Source organism: Corythoichthys intestinalis, chromosome 2, assembly GCF_030265065.1.
Source record: "Corythoichthys intestinalis isolate RoL2023-P3 chromosome 2, ASM3026506v1, whole genome shotgun sequence".
Lineage (NCBI taxonomy): Eukaryota > Metazoa > Chordata > Actinopteri > Syngnathiformes > Syngnathidae > Corythoichthys > Corythoichthys intestinalis.
Window position 1 is genome coordinate 30284378 of NC_080396.1, and position 19911 is coordinate 30304288.

The following is a 19911-nucleotide window of genomic DNA, read 5'->3' on the forward strand; positions in this document are numbered from 1 at the left end:
CTTATTTGCATTAGAAAATGAGTTCAGTTTTTAGGTAATTTAGATTGTCTTACCATATGTTGCAAGGATAGAATAGACCCTACCATTATTAACTGAATTATTTTCATTATGTTCAGACTTACATTTATCCCTTTTCACTTTCTGAATGTGCCGGTCCATTTTTTTCTTCCCTTCAAACGCATGTTTCATTGGCTGATGACTCCCCCCACCCCACACAGGCACACACGTACACTCACGCAGTCCTGATGGATTAATGTCAACAACATGCTGCCCCCTTCGAAGAGGAGGACTATTAGATGTTTTTTTTCGGCCAGCAGCAGCCACTGTAAGTAATGTAAAAAGACGTCAATATCGTGGAGGGGGTGGAAAAACCATTAGTTTTGCTACTGAAAGTCCGACCTGCCTCAGAGTTAGCATAACATTAAACTGTGGGAACTTGCTAACCTGAAAAAGCACTGTGGTCAGGCCAGCCTCCACAAGCAACAATGAAGTCAAGCTAGCCGTCCCTCATTTGGATCATTGTTTGCATTATGTGCATTATGGTAATGCAACCCTGTGGCTTCAGAGTGCAAGTCCTTTTATTAAAAAAAAAAAAATTAATAAAAAGATTTTAAAAAAGGGGGAGCTATCCAAGAATGGGTCCACTTCAGGGGGACACTGCCATGAACTGGCATGAAAAAGAAATCTGTGAAATGAAATCGCACATCAGAATTTCATAAGAGTACTTTGGTTCGAGTCTTGGGGTAGTCTAGTATCCTATAGAGTAGATACGTCCTTGGATATCTCAGGTTTTTTTTTCATTATTATTTTTCCCAAATCAAGTTTTATATTACAATACTTTAGTTTGAGTGTAGCAGTGCACCAGTGTCTCCCAGAAGTGTACCCATTCTTGGTTAGCTCCACATTTTTTTTTTTTATTTTAAATAAAGAGACTTTCACTTTAAAAGGTTTTTTTTTAGTAGTTTTTGAAAACAAAGGTTTAAATCCAACGGTGTATCACCCGAACCAATACACATGAATGTTAGTATAAGTCAATTTTTGCTTTAATCATTTAGCCTATCAAATAATTAGGTTCATATTGGTTAGAAATGGAGCCCTGAACCCTGTTCACCCAATCTGTTTCGTCTTATTAATGTCCCGTCCCTAGCAAAAGGTGTACATCCAGGTTAGGCTGTTATATTGTCCCTACCAATGTTTTGACCAAACCTAATGCCTTGGATTCGATCCAGTATCTGTATCAGGTTCAGATAAAAGTTAAATTCACGGATCAGATCAGCTCAGCTCAAACCAACCTGTGAAAATTTCCAATCCATGAGCTACTGTACATATATCTCAGGCCTCACGAAAGTGCTCGCGCAACATCGTACTCCATAAATATGATATGGTATAACATTGTCTTTAAGCAACAGTCTGCTTATCAGTTCACTATCATTAGGGATCTGCTTTTGTTCCAAACATAGTTGATCTTTTTGGAAAGAAGGGTTGTTTACAAAAATAAAGTCTAACCATTTCTGACAAAGCGCCACCCCCTTTCTTGCTTCCAAATATATTTTCTCATCGACATTTTAAAAAATCTGTCAATTAAAAAAACAGCTGTGTGCGTTGCGCTCTGAGCTGAGCTGTCACATTAGCTGCTAATTCTATTGAGGGCACTTCTGGGGGAGTAGCTGGACAGTTCAAACGTCAGAACAGGGGAGGTGCTATGTTACAGCCGGAGGTATGTAAGACCTAGCATTTCAGCAGCTCATTGAGTGGAGTTAGGAGAGAACCTCACAACATGCTCATGCAGCAAATCAGCTGTAGTGAGGAGATATTTACAGCGCAGCCTTGTAGACAGTATAGTCCTCCACTGGCAGCGAGGGCACTCTGTCAATGATAGACAAATCATAAGTGTGACATTTTGTACCGCGTCTGTCATTTCGAGAGCAAAAGAATGAAAACATAGGCGCACACGAGGAAGGCGTGTCGGAAAGCCAGAAAAGCCGTGGTTGGCACTGCGGTGTCTGGAAAAGCGTGTCCGTGCGTGAAAAATGAGAAGGCGGTGAAGACCAGCTGCAAAAATTGTGTCTGGGCAGCATTATCACATACAGTGAAAAAAAACAACCAGTGCTCTATTCTCTTTAATAGGCACACACAGGCATTCCAAATGGAAGAGAAATGTGGAAATAATGGATTGTTTGGTGGTGTGTTGGCAAAAATGCTTCTCTGGTGGATGGCGGTGGTAGAAACAGCCAACAACAGTATGTACTGACCATGTTCTGTGCGCTAGTTGTGCTGGCACCAATCTGGGCCGCGGTTATACGTGTCTGGGTCAGAGCATTGAATACATACATACAGTTATTTTTCTACGGAATACACACTAATAGCTGGGAAGCTCTTAAAAAAACCTGAAATAAAACACATAATAATGTAAAGGAACTCCAATGTCTCATTTACTCACGTCCACTTCACTCAGGATGACATCTACAACACTGCCAATGACAATGATGAAGTCAAACACATTCCAGGGGTCTCCGAAGTAACCCTGCACACACATGATAAACGCTAATTAGTGTGTGCGACTTGAATCGGAATGGGCAAAAAAAAAAAAAAGTGCACTTCTGAAAGCAAAGCTCACCTTCGCTTTGAAGGCCATGAGCTTGAGAATCATCTCCACGGTGAAGAGAACGGTGAAGATCAAATTGAGAATGTCTGATAGCTTGGTCACATGGTCGGACTGGTTACAGTGCTGTTGGGATAGAAGCCATTCAAAACTACTGAAAAACCTTTTTAGAGGAGCAATTCTTTTATCTTTGATCATAAATCATGAACACAACTTTATATTAATCCCCTTTTTGTGTTATTGTGCCAGCAAACCGAGGAATAAAAAGGACTAAACTCTGCACGAATCGTTTTTAGACCTGAACTGATAAACTTGCTTTGGCCTTAACAATAAATAAATCAGCTAGTCAAACATAAACTTTCTTTGATCCTTTGTTGTTATTGCTGCCTTCAATTTTTGTTTCTCTATACATCACAATATGGTTCCTTCTATTTTTGTTTCTCTGTACATCATAACATGGCATCACAAATAATGATATGGAGAGTCCCACAGTTTTTTGTTTTAAAACTAATGAGATCAATGTGAGCCCATGCCAAATGGCTGTTCCACATTCAGAAATACAACAATTAAAACAAATTTCATTTTGGTAATTAAACCCTGCGGTGCCTTGTGATCTGGGTGGCCCGATTTGTGAGTTTATTGAGATTTGAGCTGTCATTTGGCTGACTTGTTTTTTTTCAATATACAGTACAGTGTATATACAGTATACAGTCATGTGAAAAACTTAGGACACCCCATGAAATATTCAGTTCTGCATTAAGAAATGTTCACATATCAATATCTGATCTTGTTTTTATCTCTGGAAAATAAAGTGATTTAATTGCAGGTAAACGACAAAAAATAACATTGTTTTACTCATTAAACCAAATATATATACAAAAATACATATTCTAACTGAGGGAAAAGTTCGGACACCCTACCACCTTATAGCTAGTGTTACCCCCTCTGGCTGAAATAACTAGTGAGACGCTTTTAGTAGCCATCTACCAGTCTTTGACATTGGTCTGAAGAAAGTTTGCCCCACTCCTCATCGCAGAATACTTTCAACTGTTTGAGGGGGTTTCTTGCATGTACAGCCCGTTTCAAGTCACCGCACAGCATCTCAATGGGATTAAGATCTGGGCTTTGACTTGGTCATTCCAGGACTCTCAATTTCCTCCTTTTCAGTCAGTCCTTGGTGGATTTACTGGTATGTTTCGGGTCATTGTCATGTTGCAGGGTCAAGTTTGGTTGCAGCTTTAATTTTTTCACGGATGATCTCACATGTTCCCCAAGAACCCTCTGATACACGATAGAATTCATGGTGGATTCTATGATGAATATGCTGCAGCAAAGCATCCCCAAACCATGACACTTCCACCTCCATACTTGACAGTTGGTTTGAGGTTCTTTTCCTAGAATACCGTATTGGGTATAACCAAGCATGTCCTCTGTTCCAGTGTCCAAATAATTCAATTTTAGATTCATCTGTCCAAAGAACATTATTCCAGAAGCCCTGGTCTTTGTCTACATTCACTCTGGCAAACTTCAGTTTGGCCTTCATTCTTCTTGGACAGCAAAGGTTTCCTCCTTGCACACCTCCCATGAAGGTTAAACTTGTGAAGTCTCTTTCTGATTGTAGAGGCATGGACTTTCACATCAACAGTAGCAAGAGCCTGCTGTAGGTCCTGTGATGACATTTTAGGGTTTTTGGAGACTTCTTTTAGCATCTTGCGGTCTGCTCTCGGGGTGAACTTGCTTTGACGGCAAGACCTGGGAATGTTGACAGTTGTTTTGAATGTCCTCCACTTGTAGACTATTTTCCGGACAGTGGAATGGCTGATTTTATATTCTTTTGAGATCTTTTAGAATCCCTTACCAGACTCATAAACGTCTACAATCTTCTTTCTGAAGGCCTCGGACAGCTCCTTTGATCTCACAATGGCGTTTTCTCTCACGTCAACACTCAGGGGCACAAACTAAATGGGGCAAACTAAATGTGAGGTTTAAATAAGGCAAGTCTCCTTCAAAACACTGGGTAATGATGTTCTAATGATGTGCACCTGATGTGATACCCCTGTGAATGATTTTAACAATTTTAATTGGGATTGAACGTGGGGGTGTCCTAGTTTATTCCTCAACAGATCTCTCAAAATTGTTAAAAATGATATTAAATATCCATATGTTAGAAAACACATAGCCCTCCACAGGGTGTCATAATTTTTTCACATGACTGTAAATATATGAGTGCCGTATGCTGGCAGTTAACTCAGTTCAACTCATTTCACAGTGAACACCAGTTTAGCAAACATAGAGCAAACCATCCAGTGAGATGCTTCGAAGTTATTTGATGTCCAGTAATTTCACTGGGATTTCTTGCAGATACGGACTTATCAAGTACCTATCAACACTTATCAACTACCTTAAGGATCAATTATATAAAAAAAACATAATATCGCTTATCATTTTTATGCCGATGACCTGCAGCTGTATTTGCCCCTGAGACCCAACGAACGGACTGCTCTCACTAAATTGACAGAGTGCATTTCCGATGTGAAGCAGTGGCTAGCACAACATTTTTTACATCTTAACGAGAGCAAAACTGAATCTATTACTTTTGGCACACCTTCCATGATGAATGCCCTTTAGCCCAACTCTGGCGCTCTAGCTCCCTGTTTTAAGACAAACGTTAAAAATCTCGGAGTGATATTCGATAGCAAGCTCAACTTTGAAAAACAGATTAGTTCTGCTGTAAGAGCAAGTTTTTTCCATCTCCGTCTTTTGGCCAAAGTGAAGCCTTTTCTTAGCTGCCACGACCTTGAAAAAGCAATTCATGCCTTTATAAGCACAAGACTGGACTTCTGCAATGCACTTTATGTTGGATTTCAAAAGTCCTCTATTTATCGTCTGCAAATTGTTCAAAATGCAGCTGCTCCATTTTTAAGCGGTACATCCAGACATGAACATACTACCCCTGTGCTGGCATCGCTCCACTGGCATCCAGTTAATTTTAGAATTGATTCCAAACTTTTACTTTGCGTTTTTAATTCTATTAAAGGCCTGGCTCTTCTTATTTGTTGAAGATTTTAACCCTCCGTAACCCTGGCAGGGCTCTTTGTTCTGCTGGCCAGCTTATTTTGCAAGTTCCAAGGTCGAGACTTAAACAGTGGGGTGATCGATTTTTTTGCAGCTGCTGCTCCCAGATTGTGGAACAGCCTGCCCCCTGAAATCCGCACCATTTAGAATCTAACCCTTTTTAAATCATGGTGAAAGACCTACTTTTTTAGACTTGCTTTTTATCCAGACTATGATAGCCTGTTTTTTTTTTTTTTTTAAAGGGTTTTAATGCTTTGAATGTTATCAGTTTTATTGTTTTATTTGCTGTTTTGACTTTTATCACGATGCAGTGTTTTTTTTGTTTTTTATTTTTCCTCAATGTCATCGTATAATACTTTCCTGCCTTTTATCTATTATGAACTATATCACTGTTGTAAAGCACTTTGTCGACCTTTCGGGTTTTTGTAAAGGGCTATAGAAATAAATTTGATTTGATATCAGATTTGCATCCCAAGGCAGGTGTGCTTTAAATGTTTACAGGCTACAATATGAAACTAATAGACCTACCTGCATCCCCAGACACAAAGTGTTGAGCATAATGAGGAAGAACATGAGGTATTCAAAGTAACAGGAGGTAACAATGTACCACACCCTGTACTGGTACGGGTTTTTGGGGATGTAGCACCTCAACGGTCGGGCCTTCAAGGCGTACTGTACGCACTGGCGCTAAAGGGAACAGATGTGTCGAAAGAGTGTCATGATCATTATAATACATCACACAATTCTTGTCCGAATGAGTTTCAGTGCACCTGGTTCTTGTCCAGCTCACAGTCCTTGTACTCTTGCTCGCCTTGCTCCTGGAAGGTGACGATGACAAAGCCCACAAAGATGTTCATCATGAAGAAGGCAATGAGGATGATGTAGACAATGAAAAAGATGGAGACGTCCACACGGTTGTTGAAGACGGGCCCCATGTCTTCCTGGTCAGAGTCTATGGCTCTATACAAGAGTCTGGGGACATGTTTGTGGTGAGTTACAAGTTGCAGTTGGTCCATTTCACCCAACAAGGCAAAACACATTTTTATAAAGCAAATTGTCCTGCATATTGTTTTTATTGAGTACTATTCATTAAATACATTTTGAATGATTCATTGAAACTAACTGTGATACCTGCCTGCCCTTGTATCCTAAAATTAGACTTTAGCATGAGAAATGGTCATTTAAATCCTTCAGAAATGTAACAACACCATTGAAATATACATCAGTTGATTAAAATGAAGTGAATAATTTCTGCCAACCTTCCCAGTTCAAATGGATAGGACGTCTATTGCCTTCAATGGCAGCCAATTTAACAGTGTCATGCATGAATGATTATTATTTATGTATTATTATTTTCTTAAATGTTTTTATCACATTCATACAGAACAGTGGTCTCAAACCTGCAGCCCGGGGAACAATTGTGACCCCCCCCAATTGCCACCGAATTGTAGTACAGTATTAGTGTTGCCTTCATGTGTTTTGCCATGGGAAAAAAATATAAGATATAAATAATTTAAAATAAAATGAACTAATTAAACAGTAAAAAACAGTCACCAGTAAAAATAACAGTCATTTATTTAGTAATAAATAAAAATGAATAAAGAAAGGCCAATTAAAAAAATGCTACAAGAAATTAAAAATATATAAAAACTTCAACAAATAAATGAAAACAAATTGTAATAAATTAAAAAAAAAGAAGAAGAATAAAGACATACATTCAGTATTTGATTTGTATTTTAATGACCTCACATAGCTTTACTCTTTGGCTGCCATATACGGCAATAGACGTCTAATCCATTTTAACTGGGATGTGCTGGCCCTTTCCAATTGAAATGCACTGGTCCCCTTTTGCTCTGAATAGATATTTTCAATATCTATTTCCCTCTTTACCTACATACCACAATACCTACTGTGTGACATGAGTTCACAGTGAATTAATTAAACTAATGATTACTTTTGAAAAGGTCTCCACTGTCCACAAACAAACAAGTACTGATTTTCCTACAACATATACCTGCATATATGGACGTGCATGGAATGATCAGAAATGATAGTTTTATAGTGGTCTCATCCAGATCTCTTTCCAGTGCACAGTAAGTACAGAAGGCACTTACTTTGGCCAGCCCTCAAACGTGGAAACAGTAAAGAGAGCCAGCATGCCATAGAGCACATTGTCAAAGTTGAAGTCATTGTTGAGCCATTCCCGTTTGGCCACCACCGTATCCTGCAGAGAGTTCTCTATGTGCTTCACGAAGAATCCCCTGAAAACAAAGTCATAATCGAGCCATTCCATAGGTTTCTAAGGTTCCAAAGATATTTTCCTTACTGGCATTCCTCCTCTGTTATTTTGGACGGGTCCGTGCAGCTATAGAATTTCCCCTAATTTAAAAACAACATAGAGAAAATGATATGTGCGGTATGTTGTACAATATTTAACATATATAATTGTCCAGTGTAACCAACCTTGAAAAGTTGCACTCCTATGCAAGCAAACATAAAATTTAGCAGCATGGTGACCAACACAATGTTTCCGATGGTTTTGATGGCCACAAACACACACTGGACCACATGCTGCACATGGAGAAAAACAATTCGTATGGATGAAAAGCCACAATGGAGGCTAAACTGCCGCTGTTAGCCAACCTTTAATCCTTTGGCTCGATTGATCGCCCTGAGAGGCCTCAGCACCCTGAGCACCCTGAGAATCTTCACCACCGAGATAGCACTGGATCTGAACACAACAGATGACATGTCACAAGACGCTTGAGGCACTCCATTTGCTGAAGGTGCAGTTCCAAATGACGACTCACTCCATGCCCATTGAGAGAAGGGAGACTCCAACCACAATCAGATCCAGGATGTTGAAGGAGTTGCGACAGAATGAGCCCTCATGCATGAACGCGCCATAAACGGTCATCTGTCACGGAGAGAAGTATCATAAGACGTTACGTTTCACAATTTAGAAGAGAAAAGATAAAATCAATCCTTTAATATACCCAATGACATTCCATTTACCGTAATTTTCGAACTATAAGACACTACAATATACCCAATGACATTCCATTTACTGTAATTTTCGAACTATAAGACACTACTTTTTCCCCTTATTTTGGATCATGCAGCTTATAGTCCAGTGTGGTTGATTTGTTGATTTATTTGGGTTAATAGGAAACACTTTATTTGACAGCTCCGTCATAACACTGCCATAAGACCGTCATAATTATGACATGGCAGTATCATGGGCATAAACGAATACTTATGACAGATGTCATTTAGTGTCATCCGGCAAATTATGTCACCAACTCCATTTATATCCAGCTCAGATCTTTTACATCCATTCAAAAGTGAGATAATTTTCCGGATGACACAAAATGACATCTGTCATAAGCATTCGTAATTGCTCATGGCGGTGTGATGTTATAATTATGATGGTCTTTTGACAATCTTATGGCGCCACGGTCAATCAAAGTGTTACTAAATAAGATAACTAGCAATTAATGAAACAACTGGAACAGTAACTGAAGAAATAATTAGCACAGAACCTGAATTTTGATTGTTATATACATCAGTAGAGCTGCAATGCATGCTAGGAGGCATGTTGGATGACAATAGTGTTGACAGCAGGTGGCAGCAGAGGTTCACTGTCTCCCCAAGGGAGCAGCGATGGCCAAATAAAGCTTTTGAAGCAATGAAGCTTTGCAGCCAATTGTTTCAAAGCTTCATAGTGCTTCATTTGGTCTTATGCCAGTCTTGTGATGCCGCTGTCAAATAAAATGTTATCCGTTAATATCTTTTGGTGTAAATATCCCATAATACAATGAGGACAGCTGGGGCTTATAGTCCAGTGCGGCTTATCTATGAACAAATGCCATTTGTTTAAAATTTGGTGGATGGGGGCTTATAGTCAGGTGCGCCTTATAGTCTGAAAATTACGGTAGTTATTTTACTTACCTTTAATACAATCTCAATGGTAAACACTGTTGTGAAGACTATGTCAGCATAGGCCAAGATCTGCAGGAAATGCAGTAAAGAGGGTTGTGTTTTGGCTTTTGTTGAACAGTTTTGAACATGACAATGTATAGACCCGAATCACATGACATCGCAACTCCGCCCCCCTGACTGGTGCCGCCATATTGTTCGTCAGCTCATCGTGTTTACATATTACCGCTACATACATTCCTTCTATTACTGCATGTTTTTCTGCTTGTCTAAGGAATCACCGCCTAGTAAACGAACCCAAAAACCTTCCTGACAATCGTTAACATTGATTAATCAAAATGGTGAAGGCATGCGTGGCGGTTAATTGCAGTAACAGAGAAGATAAACGGTCATTTTAGTAGTTGCTGTGTGCCCATTGTTAAAAGGGCAAATCTCTGAAGCAGCACGGTTTGTTTATCTTGGTCCATTATGCGTTTGTGTCGACAGCCGCCAGACAGCGGCGAAAACATCGATATGATACCAACACGATCGCAGACATCATCAGGCGGAGACTACAAAGCTCGTCGCCACGGTCGTGCAGCAAGAAGGTCAGCGCAACAACAGGTGTTGCGCCGAAAAATAGCCGCTCTGCGTGAAATGTCCCCCTGACGGGAGCGCCCACACGGAAACGACTTTCTTGTACCATGAATATGTATTATTTTACTCTGCTTGAACTAATAAATGTCGTACCTGTGTGATTGTCATTGGGATATGGTTGTGAAAACCTGTAGATTAATACATTTCTGTTCAAAGATGGTTATGTGGCCCAGTCCACGATTTGTTACAAACATACAGTACTAATATTTTGTCTAATGTAATTATTTAAAACTGATCTTACAGTCGTAAATCCATTACTGTAATGCGTCCATGAAAACATTTGATGTTTTCACGTCAATAAAGCGTTATAAATAAGCGCTCCCGTCAGAGGGGACATTTCACGCGGGGCAGCTATTTTTCGGCACACACCGGCCCGTTGTCGATCAAGTTTCATTTTACAGTCGTGACAACGGTGACGCTCAGCTGACCAAATGTCGGTTTATATTCGGGCCGGTGCCGATTTTGGGTACCCGACTCCTCATCGTGACATGAACTGGAGTATGATTGGAAATTTTGTGGTCTCAGGACAAGCTCTGACGCACGGGACGGGACCGGATTGGAGGAAACATCAGTTTGGGCATCAAATATGGATCTGGCGACTGGATCGACCGAAGCATTTCCAAATAACGGCTTTTATGCAACGCATCCAATGAGTTTACAGCGTCTGAAAGCACCGGGGCTTCCATAATTTGCAAGTGAATCCCCCCTTTAGAAACTACGAGCATTGACAATATGGACACACAATGACGGACAATATGGCGGCACAATACAGCGATCACGTGATTGTGTGACGTTGGTGACTGGGGTCTATCGTCACCTGATTTCGATAAGAATTGGGATCAATGGGGTCCTCAGCCGCCAGGGAGATAGACGACAGCAAGATGAACAACAGGATGAGATTAGTAAAAGAGGAGGCATTGATGATCTTGTAGCACAGTTTACGGAACCTGGAAACCAGTGGAAAAAAATGAGAGAACAGAACATAATTAGATACACATGATAAGAAGGCAACTCGGGAGTGGTACCAACTTGTTTTGTGGGCCGAAGATAAAGAAAGAGCTGGCTTCGGGCAAGGGAACGGCTTCTTCCTTAAGCTGCAGGTCAGCCATGGGTCGCGGCCGAGGGCTGATGGGAATTTCAGGCTCCTCTTCCTCATCGTCACCTTGAATGTCGGGGTAAAAAAAGAAACACAGTTCTGTACTGCAACCCCACAATTAAAGAAAACCTGCAAAGTAACAACTACTGTTGAACACTTGTGATTACCTGGAAAGTCTGCAGGGGGGAACGGATCTTTCACTTCGTTGACATTGGATTCAAATTCGTCAATTTTTAACTGGTAGAAGAAAAAAATTACAAATGATAACTATACTTAATTATTGCTGCTTCAAAAAGTCAGTACAGTATCAGTGTGTGTAGCTTGATGAACCTTGGCTGTAGTCGGCATGCCCTCCATCTTGGCTCTCTGCTCTGCCAGTTTTTTGGAGATCCTCTCCCTTTCTTCATCTGTCTTATCAGGCATTTTGGACCTACATGACACAGGACAAGGAGTTTAGCTGTGATGATCGAGTTCAGACAATCACTTACGCTTTTTAGTGAATTCACCGCAGCAGTTTCCTCCTAAGCTTTTCCTCCGCCTTTTCTTTCTGAGCTGACGTCAGACTCTCCGCCTCTGCAAGGTTGTCCACTGCGATAGCCAAAAAGACGTTCAGAAGAATATCTGGTCAGACCAAGCTCAGGAAAAGAGACATTTTGATTGTCATTGCCATAGTTAATTGTTTGTGAGAGGATACAATTTCCACAGACAAAAAGAACGACGAAGTAGATGGCAACCAGAATGCCAGGGATAACTGGACCACCATAGGCCATAATTCCATTGTTCATGATAGCTGTCCATTCCTCCCCTGTTAAGATCTGGGAAACAGTGAAGGCTTTTAAAACCAAATATGTTGCACTAGTTGAATCTTGAAGTCTCGGAAAAGATCTCACCTGGAACACGCTAATGAGGGCCTGAGGGAAGTTATCAAAGTTACTTCGTCGAGGTCGGTTATCTGGGAAGTTGAATTTCCCCCCAAACACTTGCATCCCCAGCAGCGAGAAGATGACAATGAAGAGAAAGAGGAGGAGAAGCAGGGAAGCGATGGAGCGCACAGAGTTGAGCAAAGATGCTACAAGGTTACTCAAGGAGGTCCAGTATCTGTATAAAAAGCAGCATAATGATAGGATATACAGTGATATACAGTGCCAGACGTCCACAGCAGTGAATGAGTGATGGGGGAAAATATTATGTGATGGCTTAACATTAGCAAATTATGCCTTTGTGATTGTTTTTCACCTTGGGTCCCATAGTTAGGAGGGAATCTCACGAGATAACTTGTTTTGCACCATAGTACGCGCTTGAGTCCCATAGTTAGGAGGGAATCTCACGAGATAACTTGTTTTGCACCATAGTACGCGCTTGAGTCCCATAGTTAGGAGGGAATCTCATGAGATAACTTGTTTTGCACCATAGTACGCGCTTGAGTCCCATAGTTAGGAGGGAATCTCACGAGATAACTTGTTTTGCACCATAGTACGCACTTGAGTTCCATAGTTAGGAGGGAATCTCACGAGATAACCTCCCCGCACATTTGTCACGGTAAGCGATTTTCCATGTTAAGGAACAGTTTGTTGTGCTCTAACGGTAACGCGGGGTTTCTGGGATTGACAAACTAGATCTAACGTCATCGTTACCACTTGTTCTTGTTTTTGATGTGTGTTTGCTTGCTCTTGTGGGATTGTAATCAATAAATCTCATTTATTCTGCATATTCTAATCAATAAACATCGTCTATTGAGCAAAAAGTGTGCTGGTTGCTGACTCACCGCGAACCCGGAAATTTCGGAAAACAATGAGTTAAAAAAAAAAAAGTTTTAAAAACAAAATACATATTGAAACCATTTCAATGTAAAATGTGTAGGCGGTACAACTCCCTGGTTCGAATGACTTACTTTGTGACTTTCAGGATTCTCAATAGGCGAATACACCTAAGTACAGAGAAACCCAGAGGGGTCACCTCTCCCACTGCTAACATGATCATTTCCAGGATCCCGCAAAGCACCACGAAGAAGTCAAAACGGTTGAATAGGGACATAAAATACGCTCTTGGACCCAGAGCGTACATTTTCACAAACATCTCAATGACGAAGAGCACCAGGAGGACACGGCTTGCCACATCTAGTAATGAGTGAGGAGAGAGAAGAAAAAGAATCAAGCTTTTGGAGCGACACTTTGTGTTAAATGTAGACATTCTCATTAGCGAACCTTGAAGAGATGTGAGCGAAGCTGGCTGGTGGTGGTGCTCTGTTGCGATGGTCAGTGTGTTGAGGAGGACGAGGAACATCACCACCCAGTAAAAAGTTCTGGTTTTCACATAAACCAGACACTTCATTCTGATGAAGCGGTTCCAACGACGAGCCAAGCGACTTCATACAAAATCAATGGCATTTTCAGTGTCATTCTACTGCTGAATATCAACAATTGTACAAGTATGTTTAGAGGAGCACACTCACTAGTAGTAAACCACTCGGCTCTTTCCCTCTAGGTCGTACAGGCTATCTGTGTCAGAATCTCCATTTGTCAAAGGTAGGAGACCTGAGAAGAAGGTGGAGATTAAGATAAATATACTGTGGTCTTTCATAGTTTCATTGTCTGTATCACTTGTCCTTTGAAGGGTCGCAGGTAGATACAGATTCCCCCAATCGACAGATCATTTCAATTCAATTCTATTCTCAGCTCTTGTGCTTACACCAACCTTTTCCCTCCCTGTCAGCATCCAAGACCTCAGCGTGGGTGATCCACTCCATGTAGCCATGCAAGTCCTCATCCAGTTGTTGACGTTCACGCAACTTCTGGAATTCTCCTCTTGACCTAGCTTTTTCCCGCTCTTTGGTAAACTCTCTGATTAGAGAGACAACATTTTTACCCACGTGTCCACATGGACAAAACTACGTATGTTATGAGTTGTACAGTGGGGCAAATAAGTATTTAGTCAACCACCAATTGTGCAAGTTCTCCAACTTGAACAGATTAGAGAGGCCTGTAATTGCTAACATGGGTAAGTCTCAACCATGTGAGACAGAATGTGGAAACAAAAACAGAAAATCACATTGTTTGAATTTTAAAGAATTTATTTCCAACTTAGAATGGAAAATAAGTATTTGGTCACCTCCAAACAAGCAAGATTTCTGGCTGTCAAAGAGGTCTAACTTCTTCTAATGAGGCTCCATTCGTTACCTGTATTAATGGCACCTATTTTATTTTAACTCATTATCGGTATAAAACACACCTGTCCACAATCTCAGTCAGTCACACTCCAAACTCCACTATGGCCAAGACCAAAGAGCTGTCGAAGGACACCAGAGACAAAATTGTAGACTTGCACCAGGTTGGGAAGACTGAATCTGCAATAGGTAAAACGCTTTGTGGAAAGAAATCAACTGTGGGAGTAATTATTAAATATGGAAGACATACAAGACCACTGATAATCTCCCTCGATCTGGCGCTCCATGCAAGATCTCACCCCGTGGCATCAAAATGATAACAAGAATGGTGAGCAAAAATCCCAAAACCACATGGGGGGACCTCGTGAATGACCTACAGAGAGCTGGGACCACAGTAAAAAAGGCTACTATCAGTAACACCATGCGCCGCCAGGGACTCAAATCCTGCACTGCCAGACGTGTCCCCCTGCTGAAGAAAGTACATGTCCAGGCCCGTTTGTGGTTCGCTAGAGAGCATTTGGATGATCCAGAAGAGGACTGGGAGAATGTGTTATGGTCAGATGAAACCAAAATAGAACTTTTTTGGTAGAAACACAGGTTCTGGTGTTTGGAAGAGAAAGAATACTGAATTGCATCCGAAGAACACCATACCCACTGTGAAGCATGGAGGTGGAAACATTATGCTTTGGGGCTGTTTTTCTGCAAAGGGACCAGGACGACTGATCCGTGTAAAGGAAAGAATGAATGGGGCCATGTATCGAGAGATTTTGAGTGAAAATCTCCTTCCATCAGCAAGGGCATTGAAGATGAGACTGGGCTGGGTCTGTCAGCATGACAATGATCCCAAACACACAGCCAGGGCAACAAAGGAGTGGCTTCGTAAGAAGCATTTCAAGCTCCTGGAGTGGCCTAGCCAGTCTCCAGATCTCAACCCCATAGAAAATCAATGGAGGAAGTTGAAAGTCCGTGTTGCCCAACGACAGCCCCAAAACATTACTGCTCTAGAGGAGATCTTCATGGAGGAATGGGCCAAAATACCAGCAACAGTGTGTGAAAAGCTTGTGAAGAGTTACAGAAAATGTTGGCCTCTGTTATTGCCAACAAAGGGTACATAACAACGTATTGAGATGAACTTATATACTTATAATACTTATTTATACTAATACTTATTTTCCACCATGATTTGCAAATAAATTCTTTAAAAATCAAAGAATGTGATTTTCTGTTTTTTTTTTTCCACATTCTGTCTCTCATGGTTGAGGTTTGCCCATGTTGATATTTTCAAGTGGGAGAACTTGCACAATTAGTGTTTGACTAAATACTTATTTGCCCCACTGTATGTATTGAATCAGCGTACCCACTGAGCACACCAAGAACCAAATTGAGCACAAAGAAGGAGCCCACAAGGATGAGTGGAACAAAATAGACCCAAGGCCATTCATTTCCTATGGCGTCGTTTATCTGAAAGAAATCACAGTTTCAACACTGTTGTAGAGGACCAACACTATGAAAACGCCAAAGGAGGATTCACTGACCCAGTAGAGAACTTTAGTCCATCCCTCCATGGTGATACACTGGTAGACCGTAAGCATGGCAAAGCCGATGTTGTCAAAATGGGTAATGCCATTGTTGGGGCCTTCCCAGCCCAGTCGACACTCAGACCCGTTAATTAAGCAGCGTCGTCCATTACCGGCCTGAGCGCAGGGCGCGGGCATCTCTCCCTCTGCTGTTGCATAGATATCTGCAAAATGCAATGTGTTAGTTCATCTCAATGCAGCCTGCTGAACTTGGCAGTCAAGCATTTGCACATACTTGTGTCCGTGTAGTAGCAGGTTTTATGCATTTTGCATTTGAACAGCTCCAATCCCATGATGGCGTAAATGGTGACCAATAAGAAAACTAGCAAGGCAATGTGCAGCAGAGGAAGCATGGCTTTGAGGATGGAGTTCATCACTACCTGCAGGCCTTGAACGTATAATGAAATACAGCAGGTTTTCCTCGGATACAGTCCAAAGTTAATACACATTCAGAAGAGAAAAGGTGCTTACTGGGGACTCCAGAGACGAGGCGTAAGGGACGCAGAACCCTGAAAGCCCTCAGCGCCTTCATGTCAAAACCACCTCCTTTCTCCATTGGAACACCCGCTATCGTATTGATGGTATCCAAGGCAAATGTGACGAGACTGGAGGAGGACATCAGCTATATTGTAAGTTCTCTCATACTTTATCGCTCCACAGTCAGTCAAATCTGCTCTCACCCCATGAAAACGATGACAAAATCCAATATATTCCAGCAATTCCGTAAATATGCACCTTCATGGAACACGAACCCATATGCCACTATCTTCAGAAAGCACTCTAATGTGAAGATGATTAAAAAGATGTACTCGAGACTCTCCTGCAAAAAGAAAAATATTAAATGATTTCTTCTGCTTCAAATAATAACTGGTTACAATGAGTTGAAACAGTCTTTGGATTTGATCATTGTTAGTTGTCATGTTGTGTGAATTGCTGCAAAACAAATGCCACAGTCACCATTGATTCATTATTGCGCAGGCGTCAATTGAACAAATAAAAATAATCTAAAGCCATGCTTGGTTTAGTTTAGACCAGTGGATCCAAACCTGGGTTCGCTCGAAACCCCGATGAGTAAGTCTAAGGGGTTCAGCATAGGTAAAGAAATGCAGAGCCCTATTTTTTGTATGCTGATTAAATCTAGGAAAAGTGGCTTTTTAGACCAGGTTTTGGACTGGTTTGCTCCCAATTTACAGACTTAATCAATTTCTTTTTTAACTGCTAGTCCTCGATCTGATGGGAGGAGGAACTGGTTTGCTCAGTGGAAGATTGACTCGCACTTGGTATGAGGGAATACAACAGACCAATGGGCAGCGTGGTCTCAAATTTTGACCTGTTTATAAAACATGCTGTCAAAATGAGAAGAATTCGGAACGGGAATTTGCTAAATTATTAGCTTGCTAGCTTAGATATATTGGTTTTGAGTTTGAAGAAAGTGGCTTTTTTATGTAATTCCAAAGGGTTCGGTGAATCCACATGTGAAACGTGTGGGGTTCAGTACCTCTAGCAAGGTTAACAGCCAATAGTTTAGACGATATAGCATCAATATTTAAATGAGGTTACATGGTGGTGTCAGAAAGTATTTGTAAAGTCCTGAATCATTTTGGTATTTGTGTATGCAGTTATTAAGAGCAAGCGTATAGTAAAGTCCAACAGCTCTTGTTACAGCACTCAAATTTGGAGACAGGCTAGTGAGTAACAAAAGTCAGTTGACTTTGGCCAAATGGGTCAATCCATAAAATACCCCTGATTAGTCTTAAGTCATCTAAGTATTGTGATATTCATTTAGGAGTGTGACAGCTATGGTGAGCAATTGTTGGCTGTTGGATCAGCTTGTTGACACCTGTGCTTAGACGCCTGCCTTTCATGGGACGCAACAGTCTTTCGACCTGAGCCTCACCAATAGCAGGACGAATGCTGCTGTCAACATTGAAGATTTGCACACTGAAGCTGTTTCAACACACAGCTGGCGATACGATCAACTACCAATATATACAGTGGCACCTTGAGATACATGTAGCCTGAGTTTAAAGATACGAGCTGTCATTTAGAGAATTGTCTGCATACCTCCAGTTGTAGTCTACTTGCAAACTAAATATACAACAAATAGAATTATAATTTCAAACAACCACAATTGTCTCAGCTATCCGGCTAATGCAGCACTCATTGTCAGAGTGTGCACATGGAGTATTTGCGCTCTGTATGGCATTGGTGGCGAATGTACGGCCCGTGGGCCAGAAGCGGCCCGTCAGCAGGTTCAATCTGGCCCGCCGGGCTGCACGCTGTAGCTCATTTATACTGTACATACAGAATCGCATGCTTTAATTTTGACATTGCGCCGTAAAAAATGTAGATTTGAATGATCGAATGTGTCATTCATTTGCTACCTCCCAGTCAAAATGTGTTGTACGTCTTGTGTCGTCAATAGCAGCCAACGAATTAATAAGAAAGTGACCCAAAAACAAACAAAAAGTGACACCAAATCAACAAACAGGTAGTTACCTGGAAATGCCTAAGAATCAACTGGAAGCAGTTGGAAATTGCTGAAAAAATCAACGGGAAATGATCCCAAATTCACAGGAAGTGACCTGTTAGGATCTTAAATGACAAAGAAGCATTGACCATTGACAACCATAGACATCCAATTCAATTATACTGGAAGGACTGGCTGTGAGTGCTAATCTTCCTGTGCCATTGACATCGAGCTCTGTCAATGGCAGCCAGTGAGTTAACTTATCTGGCCCACATGAGATCTAATAGCTGTAGCCCGCGAACCAAAATGAGTTTGACACCCCTGGTGTAGGGTTTGTATGCACCAAGCGTGCACTGAAACAGCACTGAACAGGAGATTTAAAGTGCTGTGAATACAATAAACTCTTGAGAACCAACATGATGTAATATCTAACAAGGATAAGAAGAGATTCGATGAGGTACTGAGATAATAGGACAAAAGACACTCTGCCAGAAGGCCAAGAAATATGACGAAGCCTACGTACTGCTTGGCTTCACTGTTACTATGGTGGGAGACACGAAAAACTGATGTGTCTAAAAACATTGGCAGAGGACTACATAAAGTAAAACCAGCAAACAAAAAAGTGTCAGACATTACACTAGTGACGAGATTTGTCGTTCACTTGAGCAAACGAATCCATTCCGGTTCGTTCAGTAAAAAGATTCGTTCAAACAAATCGTTCAACGAATCGTTCGCCCCCCTCATCTCCCTCCCCGCCCAAACGAATCGTTCGGTTACTGAACGGGAAGTGACGTTGCCGAACGAATCACCAAAGACCGCTTCGCAGTATAACTGAACGGGAAGTGACATTGCTTGGTCCCTCCCTCTCTTCCACATTGACCACTCGTCGTAGTTTCAGAAATGAGTGACAGGCGGTATCATTCTGCTTTCACAGACAGCCTCGTCTCCCTCCTGCTGCTGCAAAAGCGAGGGAGAACTTCCGCGTCGTCTGTCCTAGTTCTATGGGCTCAAAGTCATGGCTCGTGCTTGCATTTCGATTTAGGACACGGTTAAACATTTTCCTTTTGTGAGGGGAGTAGGGGGCGGGGGCGCACGGACTTTCTTTAGCAGGTTCTTGATCACACATACATATACAGCATGTTTGCTGTCACGAAAATAAAAATACATCGAAAGTTTAATTTCTGAATATGGAACGACCAACACATCATTTTTACATCTCGCTCTGTTGTATTTTTGTTTTTTAGTATTAAGATGATCGTGTTGCATTTTTGCACTGGTATTAATAAATAAAATAATCCGGTCAGCTCCCCTGTCGTCCCCGCATCTCAGATCGTCAAATGCTGACGAGAAATA

At 41.3% G+C, this 19911-nt stretch overlaps 1 protein-coding gene across 1 annotated transcript in view; it reads right to left on the reverse strand.

Annotated features, from left to right (window-relative positions):
* LOC130907616 (dihydropyridine-sensitive L-type skeletal muscle calcium channel subunit alpha-1-like) overlaps positions 1-19911 on the reverse strand; it is a 33499-nt gene that overhangs the window by 8801 nt on the left and 4787 nt on the right. The window contains exons 3-29 of the mRNA XM_057822916.1: positions 16769-16908; positions 16560-16693; positions 16324-16476; positions 16047-16252; positions 15869-15972; positions 14043-14188; positions 13801-13882; positions 13553-13713; positions 13240-13465; positions 12239-12446; positions 12043-12163; positions 11855-11969; positions 11679-11778; positions 11516-11585; positions 11282-11414; positions 11070-11199; positions 9629-9688; positions 8488-8594; positions 8321-8408; positions 8141-8248; positions 8004-8056; positions 7792-7938; positions 6448-6649; positions 6206-6364; positions 2618-2728; positions 2441-2524; positions 1819-1866 (exon numbers count right to left, since the gene is read on the reverse strand). Coding sequence (XP_057678899.1) covers positions 1819-1866; positions 2441-2524; positions 2618-2728; positions 6206-6364; positions 6448-6649; positions 7792-7938; positions 8004-8056; positions 8141-8248; positions 8321-8408; positions 8488-8594; positions 9629-9688; positions 11070-11199; positions 11282-11414; positions 11516-11585; positions 11679-11778; positions 11855-11969; positions 12043-12163; positions 12239-12446; positions 13240-13465; positions 13553-13713; positions 13801-13882; positions 14043-14188; positions 15869-15972; positions 16047-16252; positions 16324-16476; positions 16560-16693; positions 16769-16908 — 3396 coding nt within the window. The remainder of the gene's footprint in view (positions 1-1818; positions 1867-2440; positions 2525-2617; positions 2729-6205; positions 6365-6447; positions 6650-7791; positions 7939-8003; positions 8057-8140; positions 8249-8320; positions 8409-8487; positions 8595-9628; positions 9689-11069; positions 11200-11281; positions 11415-11515; positions 11586-11678; positions 11779-11854; positions 11970-12042; positions 12164-12238; positions 12447-13239; positions 13466-13552; positions 13714-13800; positions 13883-14042; positions 14189-15868; positions 15973-16046; positions 16253-16323; positions 16477-16559; positions 16694-16768; positions 16909-19911) is intronic.